Source organism: Entelurus aequoreus, linkage group LG13 (assembly GCF_033978785.1).
Source record: "Entelurus aequoreus isolate RoL-2023_Sb linkage group LG13, RoL_Eaeq_v1.1, whole genome shotgun sequence".
NCBI classification, from domain to species: domain Eukaryota; kingdom Metazoa; phylum Chordata; class Actinopteri; order Syngnathiformes; family Syngnathidae; genus Entelurus; species Entelurus aequoreus.
In genome coordinates this window covers 48,129,326-48,150,331 of record NC_084743.1, presented here as the reverse complement: position 1 = coordinate 48,150,331, position 21,006 = coordinate 48,129,326, and the positions used below count along the sequence as shown (strand labels likewise).

The window sequence follows — 21,006 nt, the reverse complement described above, 5'->3', positions numbered from 1 at the left end:
TGTGTGACTATCAGTGGCTGTTGCATTATTGTTAAATTTTCAGTATATCACTCATTGGCTGAAGTGCAGCATTAATATTTCAATTGTAATGCTGTTCCCATTCTCAACGAACAACAGCGACACACTGCTTTCCTTCACCTTATCCACTTGTCTGTATCCCTTTACGTATTTCACTGGAAGGGTAAGTGTTTCCAAACAAGATTTTAACGTCGAAAGAGAGTCTCCAGGTTCTTTGTAGCTCTATCGCTAGCCAGGCAGTGGGCTGTTCTGCAATTGTTTGAGTACAACCTGTTGATACAAGGCACACTTCCTGTCCCTCACTTTAATGTGTACTGATCGGTGCGCCTCTTTCCGAACCAAAGGTTCAATACTGACAATGTCCGACACATGTATGTGTATTGTTACACCCCTACTATACAGCACTGTTTTAATAAATGTACCCCAATCATCTGGTTGATTCAATGTTAAAAAAAAATACACATTCAGAGATGTTTAATTTATTGAATAGTTTTTATCGTTTATGCCAATTGCTAATTACCATACATTTGCCTTATAGAGTTATTCAGAAGCAGATGTCCTTCATGCTTGGTCGACATGGCATGTTCTTGGAGCTTAATGAAGACGTAGAAGATTACGAAGACCTAACTGAGATCATGTCCAATGTGCAGCTCAATAGCAATTTCTTGGCCCTCGCCAGAGAGGTAGGAAAGTCAAGTGTGAAAAACAATACAATTGAAGGAAACAGTGTCCAGACATCTTGGCACATGACAGTGGGTCCACGCGGACAATAAAGTGGACGCAACCATAAAAATGTATATTTTTGACATTCTTAAGCTATATTATATGCTTCTCCTGTATCCACTGTACTGTATTTTGTATTTGAAGGCTGGTATCTTTTGCACAGCAATCATGTTGCACTGATTATTATATGCAAATTAGAACTTTCTTAATGTAATAATAACTCCATTGGTGCAATTACTTTTTCAGTAATGATAAACATTTAAGTAATAAAAAAAAGGTTTTCATGTGTTTTTTATCGTGACATTGCACTGTATACTGTGATGTACATCTGGAAAGTATTCACAGCGCTTCACTTTTTGCACATTCTGTAATGTTACAGCCTTATTCCAAACGGAATAGATGCATTTTTGTCCTCAGTATTCTACAGACAATTCCCCATAAAGACAATAGAAAAACGTTTTTTTTTAAAAATGTTTTTGGTAAATGTATTAAAACTATAAAATCACATGTATATTACAGTATTTGCTCAATGCTTTATTGATGCACTTTTGGCAGCAATTACAGCCTCAAGTCTTTTTGAACAAGATGCCACAAGCTTGGCACCTATCTTTGGGCGGTTTTGCCCATTCCTCTTTGCACCACCTCTCAAGCGGCATCAGGTCAGATGGCAAGCGTTTGTTTTCATCCAGGATGTCTCTCTACATTGCCGCATTCATGTTAGTCTGGTCAGGGAGGTGACCAAGAACCCAATGGTCACTCTGTCAGAGCTGCTGCATTTCTTTGTGGAGAGAGGAAAACCTTCCAGAAGAACCTCCTTCTTTGCAGCAATCCACCAATCAGGCCTCTATGGTAGAGTGGCCAAACAGTTTGCCAACATGCACGTGAAAGATTCTCAGACCATGAGAAAAACATTTCTCTAATCTGTAGTGTGATAAGACAAAGATTAAACTATTTGGCGTGAATGCCAGGCATCATGTTTGGAGGAAACCAGGCACCGCTAATCACCAGGCCAATACCATCCCTACAGTGAAGCATGATGGTGGCAGCATAATGCTGTGGGGATGTTTTTAGAGACAAGAAACTTTGAGGCTAGTCAGGATTAATGAAAAGATGAATGCAGCGATGTACAGAGACATCCTAGATGAAAACTCTTCCAATCCAACCTGATGGAGCTTGAGAGGTGGTGCAAAGAAAAATGGTCAAAAACTGCCCATAGATAGATGTGCCAAGCTTGTGGGATCATATTAAAAAAGACTTGAGGCTGTAATTGCTGCCAAAGGTACATCCACAGAGTATTGAGCAAATGCTGTGTATATATATAATATATTTTGGGGACAAAAATGAATTTATTTGATCTTGGAATAAAGCTGTAACATAACAAAATGTGGAAAAAGTGAAGCTCTGTAAATACTTTTCGGATGCAATGTACATCAGCTTTGACTTTCATCTGTACAGTTTTCTACAACCTACTTGGCTGTGACATACACTACCGTTCAAAAGTTTGGGGTCACCCAAACAATTTTGTGGAATAGCCTTCATTTCTAAGAACAAGAATAGACTGTCGAGTTTCAGATGAAAGTTCTCTTTTTCTGGCCATTTGGAGCGTTTAATTGACCCCACAAATGTGATGCTCCAGAAACTCAATCTGCTCAAAGGAAGGTCAGTTTTGTAGCTTCTGTAACGAGCTAAACTGTTTTCAGATGTGTGAACATGATTTCACAAGGGTTTTCTAATCATCAATTAGCCTTCTGAGCCAATGAGCAAACACATTGTACCATTAGAACACTGGAGTGATAGTTGCTAGAAATGGGCCTCTATACACCTATGTAGATATTGCACCAAAAACCAGACATTTGCAGCTAGAATAGTCATTTACCACATTAGCAATGTATAGAGTGTATTTCTTTAAAGTTAAGACTAGTTTAAGGTTATCTTCATTGAAAAGTACAGTGCTTTTCCTTAAAAAATAAGGACATTTCAATGTGACCCCAAACTTTTGAACGGTAGTGTGTGTATATATATATATGTTTTTATCAAGCATGTACAGTTAGTCAAAGTAATTGTATTTAATTTTTGATTTACTATTCCTATCATCCACAGCTAGATATTATGGAACCTAAAGTCCCAGATGACATCTACAAAACACACCTGGAAAATAATAGTAAGTTTGTGTGGGCATGCATGTGTAAAGGGTAGCCTGAGCATTAACTTGATCATAATGACATACAGAATTTAAGTGTAGAGATCCAATTTTACATTTTCTTTTGTCTGTTCTAGGGTTTGGAGGTAGTGGCTCTCAGGTGGACTCGGCCCGCATGAACCTTGCCTCTTCCTTTGTGAATGGTTTTGTGAATGCAGCATTTGGACAGGACAAGCTGCTGACAGACGATGGCAACAAATGGTTGTACAAGAACAAGGACCATGGTACATCATCACCCAAAATGATACCTTGTTTTGTTGCAGCAGCAATGTGTACTTGATCCTTTAGTTATTTTCGCATCCTCGTTTTTTTGACCATTCCTGTGTATTTGATATAAAAACCTTTTAGGAATGCTGAGTGCTGCAGCTTCTCTAGGGATGATCTTACTGTGGGATGTGGATGGAGGCCTGACCCAAATTGATAAATATCTTTACTCATCGGAAGACTACATAAAGGTAGGCCTTTTTTTGACACATCAACTTTTACATTTGAACCTACTGCTATACGGAAAAAGTTAAGTTTAAAAGAGGTAAACAATACATAATAGTAGCATGCATTTAGGTCAGTGTAACCTGTTGATCTCGTACAACTCAAGTTCTGGTCCACCATGTTTTTTTTTAACAAAAAGGTCCGCGAATGTCGATATTGGTGTTCATGGTGAACCGCTTTTGTCGACGTACAATATTGAGAGCCAAAGCGATCATTAGGTACAAAACATAAAAACGTGCACACAGTGATTTCTTCTTCAGTGCAAAGTAAGCTTCAAAATAAAAGCATGGCTGTATTACCCTGGATTTCACCACAACCAACAACAATTGTACCCAACATTTTTTTAGATTGTCATCCACTGGGAGAATGATTTGCACTGTTACTGTATATACCCTGCGTGCCAGGGGCCCCGCAGAGACAAAGATAGTGTAGACTACAAATTGACAAATGTTTTTTCAGGGCAGATACTGATTATTAGTAGTCAAGGAGGCCGATATTTGTAGCCAATATTCATTTGCAGTAAAAGTTATCTATACGTTAATAGTATACGTCAATAAACAGATGGACAAGGCTTTAAGTTGTTTTTTTAACGTTTCTTTTGAGGAAAAGTCGGACTAGTAGCGACAATGTTTATCCATCCATCCATTTTCTAACGCTTATTCCCTTAATGCACCACTAATGTGGTTAAATTAACACCAACAACATCAGGAGATTTCACAATCACAATGTCTCATTCTTTGGGTCAGAGGAGCATCAACATTTGCATTTCAAAATAAGAATGCTGCCTCTTCTTCTTTACCTATATATCAAGTTTCCTATTTGTCAATATATTTATACAAAGTTGGGATTTTCAGCATGGATATATTTTGTCATCCATCCATCTCTGTCGCGTTATTTGATTGAATCACGTAACATGAAATGATCCCACACTCCATGTTGTGGACGAAGAATTGTTCGTTGCAGTAGCAAAACAAAAAAAACAGACACGGTAAGAGGCCAGAAAAGGAAGGACAAAAACAGGATTTCCCGGCAAAACTGAGGTTTTGAAAGCTAAGCATAAGAGAAATACTGTGTACACGTGACCAACATTGCGGTAGGAAGAGAAATCAGAAGGGTGTAGGGATGTGGCCGGCAAACACCACCGCCCCTAAGTCACAGCTTACAACCCTACACCCTAACCTACATGTTACTACAAAACAGAAGAATTAAAAAAATATGAACAACTGGAGGGAATCCGTGTCAAAAAACTGGCGTAGAAATCCTTATTTTTCAGCTATCCCCTTTGTCTCTGAGACAACCCAATAGTGAATGTGCAAGCAATAGTTTTTGGTTATGTCGTCAACCAGTCCGAGGGGGCATCAAGTGAAGCAGGGTCCACTGTAATATCTGTTTTCTAATAGATGTGAAGTAAGATCTAAGATGAACACACTTTTCTGTAATCTGTGTCTGCAGTCTGGTGCTCTCCTGGCCTGTGGCATTGTAAACTCGGGCGTGAGAAATGAATGTGACCCAGCCCTTGCCCTGCTCTCAGACTATGTCCTCCACAACAGCAATATCATGAGGATAGGGGCCATTTTTGGGTGAGAACGAATATTCTTGTACAACTCTTGAACACAAATTTGGACATCTGAATTGCTGACTGCCATGTTCTTTTTGCAGACTTGGCTTGGCTTATGCCGGCTCCAATAGGGAAGACGTCCTGTCTCTGCTACTGCCTGTCATGGGAGACTCTAAATCCAGCATGGAGGTGTGTTTGAATTGGCATGGTTGGTTTTATGTGTTGCTCTTTGTACAATTGTGTTTTTATCCAGGTGGTTGGAGTGACGGCATTAGCATGCGGCATGATCGCTGTGGGGTCTTGTAATGGTGATGTGACCTCCACCATCGTGCAGACCATCATGGAGAAGAACGAACAGGAGCTAAAAGACACATACGCCCGTTGGCTCCCTCTCGGCTTGGGGCTTAATCACCTAGGTAAGAAACAATCTATTGTTTTTTAAAATATAATTACTTAGAAGTTTTGTGTTATTTGACTCAAACGTGCTGATTTTTGGGGCGTACAGAAACCCGAAAAATGCTCTTCATCTGCCGCGACTTTTAACATGCAGGTTGTCTACGGCCAATACTAACCTCTTCAATACCTGTCTGTTGATTCACAACGGCAATTTTTCTTTAAGTTGGTGGTTTTAAACAAGCAGTCCTCCCATCGATTAAAAAAAATACTGTATTAGTCTATACTGTTAACATAACAAATACAGATTTTTAGTGCAAAGAACTCCGGTAAGGTCACGTAATTAGGTTGTGACCCTAAATCATAACAGCTGCAATTGAATTCATGACAGTAGTGAGTGGGGGCTGAGCAAAGTGCATGAGAAGCTAGGTGCTCCACTGTGTCTGTATTGAAGAGTACCCTCTATTTCCACTAACACATTTTTAAATTTTGCAACCAATAGGTAAAGGAGAGGCCATTGAGACCACTCTTGCAGCTCTCCAGGTGGTACCTGAACCTTTCCGCAGCTTTGCCAACACATTAGTCGATATCTGTGCTTACGCAGGTCAGTCCGCCAGTGCTGATGATAATTAAAATTTTTACTTGTACCGTACATCTTTGCTGAGCGAATGTCCTTGTATTGCATCATATGTCCCAGGTTCTGGCAATGTGCTGAAGGTACAGCAGCTTCTTCACATTTGCAGTGAGCACTATGAGAACAAGGAGAAGGAAAAAGAAGAGGACAAGGACAAGAAAGATAAAAAGGACAAAGACAAAAAAGACACAGCTGACATGGGCTCCCATCAGGTAAATATATTAACATGTTTTCACTTTTCTTAGCTGCATCATATGCTATGTCATTAATGGTTATGTTGTTATTCCTTTTAGGGGGTAGCTGTTCTTGGTATTGCTCTCATTGCAATGGGAGAGGAGATTGGCTCTGAAATGGCGCTGCGGACATTTGGACATCTGGTGAGTAGCAAGTAACTAAAGCAGGGGTGTCAAGCTCTTTTTTATTGAGGGCCATATCACAATTATGGTTGTCCTCAGTCAGTATGCTTACATGCACTAAATTAGTCTGATTTTTAAAATAGTTCAGCTCAAAAAAACATTTCTTAAACAACATGGAAACATTTTAATATGATCTTGTTTGGCTTTTGAAAAATCTGATTACAGGCCAAGATTATGCAATTGGAAACCATTTTTTTCTGGCATGAAGGCGCTATTAGTCTACCAACCCCTTTGAGGACAAACATTCCTCACTTTACTACATTATTCTCAAGTGAAGAACAACAAGCCGGTGGGTGGGTGGGAACTGATACCAACAAGCATACCAAGTAAAGATATAGAAGCTGAAGTAATTCAATATTCTTAAATATATGACATAAAAACATACCTGTTTAATAAGTGTCAGGACTTTTAAGTACGTGATATGTTGGCAGCACATCTTGGCCTGAGGAGAAATTGGTGGAGAAAAACCCCTGAATAGCCGTATTTTGACAGTATACACAATGGATTCTCAAGGCAGTCAATCATTTCAAACTGGACTGTTTGGTTTGTCTTAGAAGACATTTCGCCTCTCTTCCAAGTAGGCTTCATCAGTTCATGCTCATAGACTTAAATTGGTCAGATCTAGTCTGAGACTAAGATTGGTCAGATCTAGTCTAGAGGCTGGTGCCAGAAGGTCAAATATTCATACTTCAACACCAGGTGGGTGTACCTGGGCAAGGATGTTTATGTCCTATCGTAAAGAGAAAAACATCCTTGCCCAGGCACACCCTCCTGGTGTTGGAGTATAATTATTTGGGGTTTTGACACCAGCCGCTAGACTAGATTTGACCAATCTAAGTCTGAGTATGAACTGAAGAAGCCTACTTGGAAGAGACGTCTTCTAACTATATGTATGTTTCGTTCAGTAGACAACAATAATTAATAGCGGTAGATAAGATGACTTCAAGACAACATTGATCTCATTCGTTCAGTCTTTCACAACAAAATCGTTGTTCATACTTAGTGATGTAGGAACTAAATATACAACAATTGAGACATCATTGACTTGTAAATCAGCAATTTCAAAAAATTTGCTGCGTAGTTTGTATTAACAGTGTATAGTCCTATTAAACAGTATTTAGTCTAAACCAGGGGTCACCAACCTTTTTGAAACCAAGAGCTACTTCTTGGGTACTGATTAATGCGAAGGGCTACCAGTTTGATACACACTTAAATAAATTGCCAGAAATAGCCAATTTGCTCAATTTACCTTTAACTCTATGTTATTATTAATAATTAATGATATTTACACTTAATTGAACGGTTTAAAAGAGGAGAAAACACGAAAAAAAATGACAATTAAATTTTGAAACATAGTTTATCTTCAATTTCGACTCTTTAAAATTCAAAATTCAACCGAAAAAAAGAAGACAAAAACTAGCTAATTCGAATCTTTTTGAAAAAATTACAAAAATAATTTATGGAACATCATTAGTAATTTTTCCTGACTAAGATTAATTTTAGAATTTTGATGACATGTTTTAAAGGCCTACTGAAATGATTTTTTTTTATTTAAAGGGGGATAGCAGATCTATTCTATGTGTCATACTTGATCATTTCGCGATATTGCCATATTTTTGCTGAAAGGATTTAGTATAGAACAACGACGATAAAGATTGCAACTTTTGGTATCTGATAAAAAAAAAGCCTTGCCCCTACCGGAAGTAGCGTGACGTAGTCAGTTGAACATATACGCAAAGTTCCCTATTGTTTACAATGATGGCCGCATGAAGTGAGAGAGATTCGGACCGAGAAAGCTACAATTTCCCCATTAATTTGAGCGAGGATGAAAGATTTGTGGATGAGTAAAGTGCAAGTGAAGGACTAGTGGGGAGTTGAAGCTATTCAGATAGGGAAGATACTGTGAGAGCCGGGGGTGACCTGATATTCAGCTGGGAATGACTACAACAGTAAATAAACACAAGACATATATATACTCTATTAGCCACAACACAACCAGGCTTATATTTAACATGCCACAAATGAATCCTGCATAAAAACACCTGCGTGTTTGTTATGCTAGCTCCTAGCTCCTCTGCTAGCTCCTAGCTCCATAGAACACGCCAATACAATTCAAACACCTGATCAACACACACAATCACTCAGCCCAAAAGACCGTTCACCTAACCCAAGGTTCATAAAGCTTATATATTTTTAAAAAGTTACGTACGTGACGCGCACATACGGTCAAGTTATCAAATGTTTAGCAGCCAAGGCTGCATACTCACGGTACCTGATATTCAGCTGGGAATGACTACAACAGTAAATAAACACAAGACATATATATACTCTATTAGCCACAGCACAACCAGGCTTATATTTAATATGCCACAAATTAATCCTGCATAATAACACCTGCGTGTTTGTTATGCTAGCTCCTAGCTCCTCTGCTAGCTCCTAGCTCCATAGAACACGCCAATACAATTCAAACACCTGATCAACACACACAATCACTCAGCCCAAAAGACCGTTCACCTAACCCAAGGTTCATAAAGCTTATATATTTTTAAAAAGTTACGTACGTGACGCGCACGTACGGTACGGTACGTGTTATGCTAGCTCCTAGCTCCTATGCTAGCTCCTAGCTCCATAGAACACGCCAATACTATTCAAACACCTGATCAACACACACAATCACTCAGCCCAAAAGACCGTTCACCTAACCCAAGGTTCATAAAGCTTATATATTTTTAAAAAGTTACGTACGTGACGCGCACGTACGGTACGGTACGTGTTATGCTAGCTCCTATGCTAGCTCCTAGCTCCATAGAACACGCCAATACAATTCAAACACCTGATCAACACACACAATCACTCAGCCCAAAAGACCGTTCACCTAACCCAAGGTTCATAAAGCTTATATATTTTTTAAAAGTTACATACATACGCAAAAAAAAGTTGCGCACATACGGTCAAGCGATCAAATGTTTAGAAGCCAAAGCTGCATACTCACAGTAGCACGTCTGCGTCTTTGTCATCCAAATCAAAGTAATCCTGGTAAGAGTCTGTGTTGTCCCAGTTCTCTACAGGCGTCTGTGTATCGAAGTCAAAAGTCCTCCTGGTTAGAGTCTCTGTTATCCGAGTTCTTCCATCTTGACTGCATCTTTCGGGAATGTAAACAAAGAAGCGCCGGCTGTGTACTGTTGTGGCTGACTACGTTCGAAAAATACGTCCATTTCGCACCGACAACTTTCTTCTTTGCTTGCTCAGCTTCCTTCTTCATAATGCAATGAACATGATTGAAACAGATTCACGAACACAGATGTCCAGAATACTGTGGAATTATGAAATGAAAACAGAGCTTTTTCGTATTGGCTTCAATGTGGAAGGCATACCCGTGTTCGCCGGTCTACGTCACGCGCATACGTCATCCTCAGAGGCGTTTCGAACCGGAAGTTTAGCTGCAAATTTAAAATGTCACTTTATAAGTTAACCCGGCCGTATTGGCATGTGTTATAATGTTAAGATTTCATCATTGATATATAAACTATCAGACTGCGTGGTCGGTAGTAGTGGGTTTCAGTAGGCCTTTAAATAGGTTAAAATCCAATCTGCACTTTGTTAGAATATAGAACAAATTGGACCAAGCTATATTTATAACAAAGACAAATCATTATTTCTTCCAGAACAAAAATTTTAAAAAAATTTCAAAAGACCTTGAAATAAGATTTAAATTTGATTCTACAGATTTTCTAGATTTGCCAGAATACATTTTTTGAATTTTAATCATAATAAGTTTGAAGAAATAATTCACAAATATTATTCGTCAAAAAAACAGAAGCTAAAATTAAGAATTAAATTAAAATGTATTTATTATTCTTTACAATAAAAAAAAATGTACTTGAACATTGATTTAAATTGTCAGGAAAGAAGAGGAAGGAATTTAAAAGGTAAAAAGGTATATGTGTTTAAAAATCCTAAAATCATTTTTAAGGTTGTATTTTTTCTCTAAAATTGTCTTTCTGACAGTTATAAGAAGCAAAGTAAAAAAATTAATGAATTTATTTAAACAAGTGAAGACCAAGTCTTTAAAATATTTTCTTGGATTTTCTAATTCTACTTGAGTTTTGTCTCTCTTAGAATTAAAAATGTCGGGCAAAGCGAGACCAGCTTGCTAGTAAATAAATACAATTTAAAAAATAGAGACAGCTCACTGGTGAGTGCTGCTATTTGAGCTATTTTTAGAACAGGCCAGCGGGCTACTCATCTGGTCCTAACGGGCTACCTGGTGCCCGCGGGCACCGCGTTGGTGACCCCTGGTCTAAACAGTCCACCAAAATAACAGTCTTTTTGTATGTCTCTGATGATCATAATAACCACAAGTGTCATTTAAACGCATTAAAAAATTAGCAACAACAAATTAATTTGTGACATGCACAAATTTTTTGGAAGTGTGAAGTGAATTATATTTATATAGCGCTTTATCTCTCGAGACTCATAAACTCTTTACATAGTGAACCCATTATTTGCATCTTATAAGCTAAATTTAAACCAGTGTGAGTGGCATTCAGAGCAAGTGGATAAAGTTTCTTGCCCAAGGACACAACGGCAGTGACTAGGATGACGGAAGCTGGAATCGAACCTGGAACCCTTCTATTGCTGGCATGACCGCTCTACCAACTGAGCCACGCCAAATGTGATAAAATAGTGCTATTTTGGACAATTTTACACAATGCTTCGTCGACAATTCTTTGATATACGAGGGTTACATATGACGTCGCATCCGTTTTCTTCTTTGCTGCTTACTTCACACGATGGTCAAGCAGCTTGAGAGTAGCATTATAACAAGTGAGAGTGAGTGTAAAGTTTTAGCAGAAAATTCCGTATTGCTGTACTGTTTTGGGGTGTTCCAGTCGTTCAAATAGAGGGATAAGAAAGAGCTTTCATAGAATCCCGAACGAAGTGGTTCATAAAGATAATAAAGTCAGGGAAAACGAAAGTGCGTTGAAAAAAATGGCTCTTAAAAGTATCCCTTTAATCATCTTATGAAATACAATCAGACCGCTTGTGTCTGCAGTGGTCACTTTGTAAAATGTTTGTTTGAACATTTGATTTGTTGGAGAAACTTTCTGTGATGCGATCTAGTTTATTCTCTACTATGTTACTGTTTGATAGCAGCACTAAATGTAAAGAAAGGACAATACATTGCATTAGTTTGTGTTGTTTTGTGGTTTCTATGCCGAAATATAACTACGAAGACCTGGTTGTGCAAATAAACTAACGTCATGTTAAGTCCTCGTAATAAATATTGTATAATTTTTCAATTCTTTATACACTAAACATCTTTAAATGGGGCTTTTTTTTTGTGCTGATTTTTGCATGTTCAATTGCTGAGAATCCAGGAGCTTCGGGGGGCCCTGGTGTCCCCTGGCTGGCGACTTGCTGCCCTCAGACCACCGGCCTATTTTCAGTCTTTTTCATTAAGTTCAAATCACATGCATGATAGTGAAACCCAATATCTAAGTTACATTCAAACCAGTGTGGGTGGCACTGGGAGAAGGGGGGTAAAACATTTTGGACACAACGGCAGTGACTAGGATGGCGGAAGCGGGGATCGAATCTGGAACCCTCAAGTTGTTGGCACGGTTGCCCTATCAATCGAGCCATGCCGAAGATTACGCGCAATTTGAACGGAGGAGATATAGACAAGTTTAGCTTCGCCAATGGCGGCAGCTTACTCACACCTCCGGTCCATTGGACGTGCTCATATTTGTACATATTTTGTTTGAGGTAGCGCGCCTTTCAATTAGGTTACAGTTTGTCTTTGTATGGTCCCTTGATTTTGTTTTGTTTTGTACGATCCATTTTAATCCAGTTTGTTGCTCTAACTCACATTACCATGGGTACAGTACACCCATGTAAACAAAAGCTTTACCCAACAAAAATGGCAACCGCGGCCCCACAATGCATTGCGAAAATCCAGTGCTCTTTTGAGCCATATATTCCCACATAGTTTAACAATTTGAAATGACCTTAATTAACCCTTAATGTACAAGAGAGGCACACAGCGTATGGCCAACAGTCGCATTAAAGGTGTACCTTGGAAACTTAGACTTCACGTGACGATGGGAAAATGGAAGAAACCTAATTATTTGAGACTAATTTAGTGCATGGTAATATACTGTCAATTTGTAACAGCCTTGTAAAGAAATCTGCACAGGCAACTGTCTTGAGTGAAGGTAAAAAGCAGATATTTAAGTATTTGATTTTTATTATTAAAAAAAAATCCTTGGAACATCTTGTAGATCAGACAACAATAAAATGTACACCATATGCAATGGTCAAGTGAAGTGTATTTATATAGCGCTTTTCTCTGGAGACTCACAGTGCTTTACATAGTGAAACCCATTACATACATCTTTTAAAGTACATTAATACCAGTGTGGGTGGCACTGGGAGAAGGTGGGTAAAGTGTCTTGCCAAACAACACAACAGCAGTGACTAGGATGGCGGAAGCAGGACTCGAACCTGGAATCCTCAAGTTTCTGGCACGTCCGCTCTACCAACCGAACCACGCGGAGCCAATTGTATTCAGTACATTTTTCTGTCAAATTTGAAAGAAACAATTCTTCCACCTGTCATTTTGGTCTAAACCCTGCAATTTTGTGACACAGCTGCGCTATGGTGAGCCCACTCTGAGGCGAGCAGTGCCTCTTGCTCTGGCGCTCATCTCTGTCTCCAACCCCCGTCTGAACATCTTGGACACCCTGAGCAAGTTTTCCCATGATGCTGACCCCGAAGTTTCACACAACTCTATCTTTGCTATGGGCATGGTGGGAAGTGGTGAGTCTGTACAGTACTACACATTTACCCACTAAATATACAGACCTTTATGCTGGCAAAGTCCCGTTATTGCAAACAATGTTCAACAGTGGGGATGATGTTCGAAAACCGGTTCTCCCGATGCTTCGATAAGAAAAAAAAACGATTCCATGGATTCAAATCCCTTTTTGAGAACCGGTTTCCGTTATCGAAGCCACTATACCGTATTTTCACGACCATAGGGCGCACCGTATTAAAAGGTGCCGTGTCAGTTACGGGTGCTATTTCTGTATTTAACGCATAAATAAGGCGCAGCATATTTTTGGGAGCAAGCATGGTTTAACATACGCTAGCTTAAAACATACGCTAGCTTAAAACATACGCTCGCATGCATGGACGCTGTTTTAAAAAGGCAGCAGGAGCAAAGCTGAGTTTGGTTGTACTTTATTGAAGTATTTATCAATGTACTCACATTATTGTTTGATCAATCCTCATCCACAAATCCATCAAAATCCTCATCTTCTGTGTCTGAAACAGTTGGGCAAGTTCTCCATCAAACACGCCAGATTCCCGCTCGTCATTTTCAAAGTCAGTCTCGTTGTTCATTAGCATAGCAAGCTAGCACAACAGTAAAAGCCAACTTCTCTTGCCCCGTTGTGCGTATCGATTCTCTACCGTGCTGGTCCCCTTCTTCTCCACAGTCTGCTTCTCCAGGATGTCGAAAGTGAGCGGCAACTCGTCCATGTTGGTGATGTGTTTGTCGGCATTTTTTAAATTTACAACGCACATAGCAGCACTATATGCTCACTGGGGGCGTGGCTTTAGCGTCCTCTCTCACCTGAAACCTTCACCCTTTAATGTCACCATGCTGTCCTCAGTCACGTCCACTTTTCCTCCATATAAACAGCGTGCCGGCCCAGTCACATAACATCTACGGCTTTTGGAACTCAGTGCACACACAACAACCTATCTGGATTCGATAAGAGATTAGATAAGGAATCGGTTCAATAAGAGGATTCGAGAATGGCATCGACATCGATAATTTCTTAACGAACATCATCCCTATTCAACAGTCTATCTGTGGTATCCCACTATTGAATACACATGATTTTAGAGTAGAGCTACCACAGTAAATGTGCGTGCACAACACAGGCCTCAGTTTGATTTTAAGCTCCATGTTCATTTATACAATTATTTAAATTAATTAGTTTTTAATGTTAATTTTTAGCCATTAGTGTTTATAGTTTATTTTTAATAATTACCCACCTTTCCAACAACTTTTATAGAAACTTTAAGGATTCCTGTGTGTTTTTGTATTTCCACTGCCCCTCAAAGTTTTACGGTAATTAAACTCTGTCTTGGTTCAACTAGTTCGAAAAAAAAAGACAAAGTTCCAGTCTTAATGTTGCACAATACATGTTTTGGCCTCTTTACATTAATAATGTTACAGTATATAACAAACTTAATAGAGAATATTTTATGTGTTTACCTTCATTCTGACTGTGGCACATATTCTTTGAGAAGGTCATACCCCTTCTTGGTACAGCGGTGGGACCTGCTGAGTCTTCACCTTTTTATAATCATGCTTAAGTTTCTTTTTAGTTTTTCACAAATGTATTTCTGAATGATAGATCCATGTCCCTCCTCAAAGTTCGCTGACTATCTTCCTGTAAAATAAGGTCAAAAGTGTGGGTCTTACACAGTCATACACATTTATCTGTATATTACGTTTCTTGCCAAGTGCGTACTTACTGTACCAGAACTATTCAACTCCCTTTTTAATTAAAACAGATAAAAGCCAACTTATATGTTAAACAGATCAGTTCATCAAATTATCATTATGATCAATGGCGGAAATCCAACATGACTCCAAATAGCTTTAAATTAACAATAAAAAGTATGTAATGATGGTTATTTTTCTACAAATATTGTCACTGCTTGCTCTATAAGACTTAATTTCCTCTGATCTCACGAATGCCGTCTGTGCTGGGGTGTCCGATATAATTTTTTCAAATTTTATATGACGCTCATATTTCAGCCTTGAGTATTGGCTGTTACTAAGACTGTAATTGTGGTCAATTAAGGACACTTGTTACGTATGTCTAGCTTTTATGTCTAGCCAGTTGACGACCCCTGCTCTAAAAGGCCAACCATCCACATCTTGTACTAGAGGTGGGATTCTTTGGGCACCTCACGATTCGATTATGATTTGATTAAAAACGGTTATTGATGCATCTTTAATTTATGTATATTGATGCAGTATTAAATTTCTTTTAATTTCACTAAATAAGCGTTTATCACTTGCAAATTTTAAAAACAGTTATTTTGTAATAAACAGTTAAATAATTCCCATCCCATTTAATAAATTAATGGAAACGTGCAAAACTGCAACATAAGTGCCCCATAATAAAGGAGCTCATTGGATATCTCGGTGAGTTGGCTCGCTGCAGTCAACCAAATTTTAGAACTGTGTATTACTTTATTTACGTCCGTTTTAAATAATTGTTGACCTGTTGTGGTATTACTGCTGTCGTTCTGTTGTATTGTCTTGTTGTAATTATTATTGTAACTTTGTTTGTGCCGCCCTCTTTGTCAGGTCACTCTTGAAAAAGAGATTTTAATCTCAATGAGTCTTTACCTGGTTAAATAAATTAAATTGAATTTACAATAAATAAATCGATTATTATCGATTTTATAATCTTCCATGTCCGAATTGCGATGCATCTAAAAAAATTTTATAATTTACTGTTAAATATATTGTCTATTTTATATAAATCGGTTTAATCTCCAGTGTGAATATATATTGGTGTTCAGTAATACAAATTTGACATGATTTTTTTCCCTCCCAGGAACAAATAATGCCCGCCTAGCTGCAATGTTGCGGCAGCTGGCACAGTACCACGCCAAAGACCCCAACAATCTCTTTATGGTCAGACTGGCTCAGGTGTGTGACACTGACTGGAAGAATCTCATGTTCAAGGGGACCAAGTGTTGACTTTGTGCTGTCCCTACAGGGTCTGACTCACCTGGGAAAAGGCACACTAACACTCTGTCCCTACCACAGTGATAGGCAGCTGATGAGTCAGGTGGCCGTGGCGGGGCTGCTCACTGTGCTCGTCTCTTTCCTCGATGTCAAAAACAGTCAGTTCTTGCTGTCTTTGCTTTCTACATGTATGACTTTGTTTGCATTTAAGTTTTGTCTGTGTCTCTCCTGTGTCAATTACAGTAATACTGGGGAAGTCCCACTACATTCTTTACGGCCTGGTAGCAGCCATGCAGCCTCGTATGCTCGTCACCTTCGACGAGGAACTTCGACCATTGCCCGTTTCTGTCAGAGTTGGACAGGTAAATATTGTATGACTAATGTTAAGAACAGCTGTAGAAATTGCCATTGTTAAATAATTATTTTAGCCGAGAGCTGTGATTCTCAACCACTGTGCTGTTAATAATCCAACTTTACTAAATTGGTCCGAAAATTATTATTTACTTAGAACAAAATATGCCAGCAATGCAGGCCTATTAATCAGGGTTTTCCCTCTATGAAACTGATCGTGGCAGTGCGCCACAGCAAAATAAATGCTGCAACCCTTAAATTGTGGGGTTTTTTTTAACGTAAAAACTAATTAAAGTAATATAATGTATTGTAGCCTTCAGAAAAAGTCACACAAAGTCCGACGCACTTTTTAAAATTGTTATTGCCAATTTTATGCTGACAACCAGCCCAATTCCAGCACATATTTCGTCACATATTTATCACGTCAGTCTTCGTGCTTCACTCCCAGACACACAATACTTTGTCATTGTCCGCTGGACCCCTTTCAGGCATGGACGGTATGCTCAAAGTCATGGGAACAATAAACATCAATCATAAACAAACATCAACTGTGAGTGTGAGTGTGAGTGTGAGTGTGAGTGTGAGTGTGAGTGTGAGTGTGAGTGTGAGTGTGTGTGTGTGCGTGTGCGTGTGCGTGCACGCAAAACCAGTAAAGTTGGCACGTTGTGTGAATCGTAAATAAAAACAGAATACAATGATTTGCAAATCCTTTTCAACTTATATTCAATTGCATAGACTGCAAAGACAATATATTATGTTCAAACTTAGAATTTAATGGCAGCAAAACATTGCAAAAAAGTTGGCACAGGGGCATTTTTACCACTGGGTTTTATGGCCTTTCCTTTTAACAGCACTCAGTAAATGTTTGGGAACTGAGGAGACCAATTTTTGAAGCTTTTCAGGTGGAATTTATTCCCATTCTTGCTTGATGTACAGCTTAAGTTGTTAAACAGTCCGGGGTCTCAGTTATGGTATTTTAAGCTTCATATTGCGCCACACGTTTTCAATGAGAGACAGGTCTGGACTACAGGCTGGCCAGTCTATTACCCGTACTATTTTACTATGAAGCCATGCTGTTGTAACACGAGACTTGGCATTGTCTTGCGGAAATAAGCAGGGGCGTCCATGATAACGTTGCTTGGATGGCAACATGTTGCTCCAAAACCTGTATTTACCTTTTCAGCATTAAGGGTGCCTTCACAGATGTGTGAGTTACCCATGAACTTTGCGCCTTTAGCAATCCGGAAAGTTATTTTCCTCTTTGTTCCGTAGGACATGACGTCCACAGTTTCCAAAAACAATTTAAAATTTGGACTCGTCAGACCACAGAACACTTTTCCACTTTGCATCAGTCCATCTTAGATGAGCTTTGGCCCAGCGAAGCCGGCGGCGTTTCTGGGTGTTGTTGATAAATGGCTTTGGCTTTGCATAGTAGAGTTTTAACTTGCACTTACAGATGTAGCGACCAACTGTAGTTTCTGACAGTGGGTTTCTGAAGTGTTCCTGAGCCCATGTGGTGATATCCTTTACACACTGATGTCGCTTGTTGATGCAGTACAGCCTGAGGGATCGAAGGTCACAGGCTTAGCTGCTTACGTGCAGTGATTTCTCCAGATTCTCTGAACCCTTTGATGATATTACGGACCGTAGATGGTGAAATCCCTAAATTCCTTGCAATAGCTGGTTGAGAAAGGTTTTTTTTAAACTGTTCAACAATTTGCTCAGGCATTTGTTCACAAAGTGGTGACCCTCCCCCCATCCTTGTTTGTGAATGACTGAGCACTTAATGTAAGCTGCTTTTATACCCTATCATGGCACCCACCTGTTCCCAATTAGCCTGTTCACCTGTGGGATGTTCCAAATAAGTATTTGATGAGCATTCCTCAACTTTCCCAGTCTTTTTTGCCACTTGTGCCAGCGTTTTTGAAACAAGTTGCAGGCATCAAATTGCAAATGAGCTATTTGCGAAAAACAACCTTTTTCCAGTTCGAACGTTAAGTATCTTGTCTTTGCAGTCTATTCAGTTTAATATAGGTTGAAAAGGATTTGCAAATCATTGTATTCTGTTTTTATTTACGATTTACACAACGTGTCAACTTCACTGATTTTGGGTTTTGTATATATGTGTGTGTACATGTATATGTATATGTGTGTATATGTACAAAACCAGTGAGGTTGGCATGTTGTGTAATTCTGGGGGAGACCCTGCTAATATATCTGAGATATACCCGCAGACAGCGATCTACAAAATCTGCGATAATAAAAAGAGAGTGGCAGCTTTTGAGGAGAAAAGGCTGGAGCACCAAGTGTGACGTCAGGTTCCCTGCTGTTTTCGCTGTTTGTGGCGGACGTTGGGCGAAGAGTCTCCAAACACGAGTACAGTCTATAATAACAGAAAAAGATGCTGGATTTGTTGCTAGTCGTTTTTAATGAAGGAAGTAAAGTAAATAAAAGGATTGGAGAAAGAAGAAAATTGATAAATCTCAACAAAGTACATTGTACATTGATTTTTTATCGGTTATCTGAGAAATATTTTTTTATTTTATTTATCGTATGACGTCATCGGTCAAATGATTATTGAGCAACCCTACTCTTAAAGGGAAATTGGTTGAAGAAGAGGAACACTGACTGTTTGCATGATATCTCCACAGGCAGTTGATGTTGTGGGCCAAGCAGGCAAACCAAAGGCCATCACAGGTTTCCAGACTCACACCACACCAGTGTTGCTGGCCCACGGAGAGAGAGCTGAGTTGGCTACAGAGGAGTATTTACCCGTCACCCCCATCCTGGAGGGCTTTGTGATCCTTCGCAAGAACCCTAACTACGAAACATAGACTGCCTTAAAATCCTGCTGTTCTCCTTAGATATTCAAGGGTGGCGCTCGGTGGCTCTTTGCTATCTTTATATCTTATTGTTGTGTTCGGTTGTTGGAAAGAAAAATGGTGGGAGGCCTCAGGCCAACTCCAACTGCCCATGAAAATGGATGCCTTGGGGTCTGGCTAGTTGGACTTCTGTGAAATAGAATATGTTCACTGGTACCTTCAGTCAACATACATTTTTCTTGAGCTTCGATTTTGATCCACACTTGCCCTCGACCAGCAGTTGGCCGTAGTTCATATGTAACATCCATTCCTCAGTGGAACAGCTTGTCTTGTAAGTGCTACAGATGTTACCCCCAAACCATGGTTATAATTTGTAATGAGGTCATTAAAAATAAAAAAGCAGGTGGTCTTTTTTTACAGTACTATTAAAACGATTTATCTAAAATAAACCTGGATCCACATTGTAAAATGAACATTGTACTTGATGCTTATCATTTTTCATTCATTTTCGACTACTGCTTTTACAATAGTTCACATTCACACATACAAACAATGCGTGTTATTTTTCAACTGAATGGAAACCCACACACTGAGGGCTGAGTTGAGATGCCAAATATATACACTACACAGTATGTGCAACTATAAGCAGTAAAACACGATATAGAGTGGTGAAAATGGAGATGATGTGTGAAAGCAACATTTTTGGAATGGCGCAAATATGATGGCGCATGAAATGTAAACATTGTACTGTAATTTCCGGACTATAAGCCGCACCTGACTATAAGCCGCACCAGCTAAATTTAGGGGAAAATACAGATTGCTCCATATATAAGCCGCACCCGACTATAAGCCACAGGGTTTTGATGTGTAATTACCGTAGTATATAGGGGTTCCTGCTACCACGGAGGGGATTGTCGGGACAGAGATGACTGTTTGGGAACGCAAAGCGTCCCATTTATTAACTATAAATCTTTCAATCATTCAATCAAACTTTCACATCTTTGACATGGCGAACAGCATTCGTGCAGAGTACAAATAATACAACGGTGCAAAGTAATACAAAGTGCTCGCATGTACGTTATCAAAATAACCAGCCTACCGGTATATAAAAAGTCAGTCTTTAATCATTGGGTCATAGTCTTCCTCCTGCGTACTAAAACCACCGAAATCCTCTTCGTCTGTGTCGGAGAAGAACAGCCCGTATATAAGCCGCACCGTTGTATAAGCCGCAGGGACCAGAACGAGGGGAAAAAGTAGCGGCTTATAGTCCGGAAATTACGGTATATGAGTTGTGCACAAATGACAATACATGACATGTAATATGCGTGTGGATACTGTATGTGACATGCAAACATCGAGTGGCACAAATATGAGAGGGGCTACATGACATGTAAACGTTATATGGATCAGTGCAGATATGATACATGACATGTAAACATGAATATGGGGTGGTGCAAATATGCATGATGCTGTACATCAGTGGTTCTTAACCTGGGTTCGATCGAACCCTAGGGGTTCGGTGAGTCGGGCTCAGGGGTTCGGCGGAAGTCAAAACACACCCGACTCATCGTGTAAATACAAACTTTTCCCTATCGGTGTATTACGGATACGGCAACAG

The 21,006-nt window shown here is 39.3% G+C and overlaps 1 protein-coding gene across 1 annotated transcript in view; it reads left to right on the top strand.

The window, feature by feature from the left end:
* psmd2 (proteasome 26S subunit ubiquitin receptor, non-ATPase 2) overlaps positions 1 to 19,868 on the top strand; it is a 31,577-nt gene extending 11,709 nt beyond the window's left edge. The window contains exons 7-21 of the mRNA XM_062067941.1: positions 557 to 701; positions 2,842 to 2,902; positions 3,019 to 3,165; positions 3,290 to 3,396; positions 4,883 to 5,010; positions 5,090 to 5,177; positions 5,242 to 5,404; positions 5,884 to 5,985; positions 6,079 to 6,227; positions 6,309 to 6,392; positions 13,085 to 13,253; positions 16,082 to 16,176; positions 16,247 to 16,373; positions 16,459 to 16,577; positions 19,218 to 19,868. Coding sequence (XP_061923925.1) covers positions 557 to 701; positions 2,842 to 2,902; positions 3,019 to 3,165; positions 3,290 to 3,396; positions 4,883 to 5,010; positions 5,090 to 5,177; positions 5,242 to 5,404; positions 5,884 to 5,985; positions 6,079 to 6,227; positions 6,309 to 6,392; positions 13,085 to 13,253; positions 16,082 to 16,176; positions 16,247 to 16,373; positions 16,459 to 16,577; positions 19,218 to 19,400 — 1,867 coding nt within the window. The 3' untranslated portion in view covers positions 19,401 to 19,868. The remainder of the gene's footprint in view (positions 1 to 556; positions 702 to 2,841; positions 2,903 to 3,018; positions 3,166 to 3,289; positions 3,397 to 4,882; positions 5,011 to 5,089; positions 5,178 to 5,241; positions 5,405 to 5,883; positions 5,986 to 6,078; positions 6,228 to 6,308; positions 6,393 to 13,084; positions 13,254 to 16,081; positions 16,177 to 16,246; positions 16,374 to 16,458; positions 16,578 to 19,217) is intronic.
* The last annotated feature ends 1,138 nt before the right edge of the window (positions 19,869 to 21,006 follow it).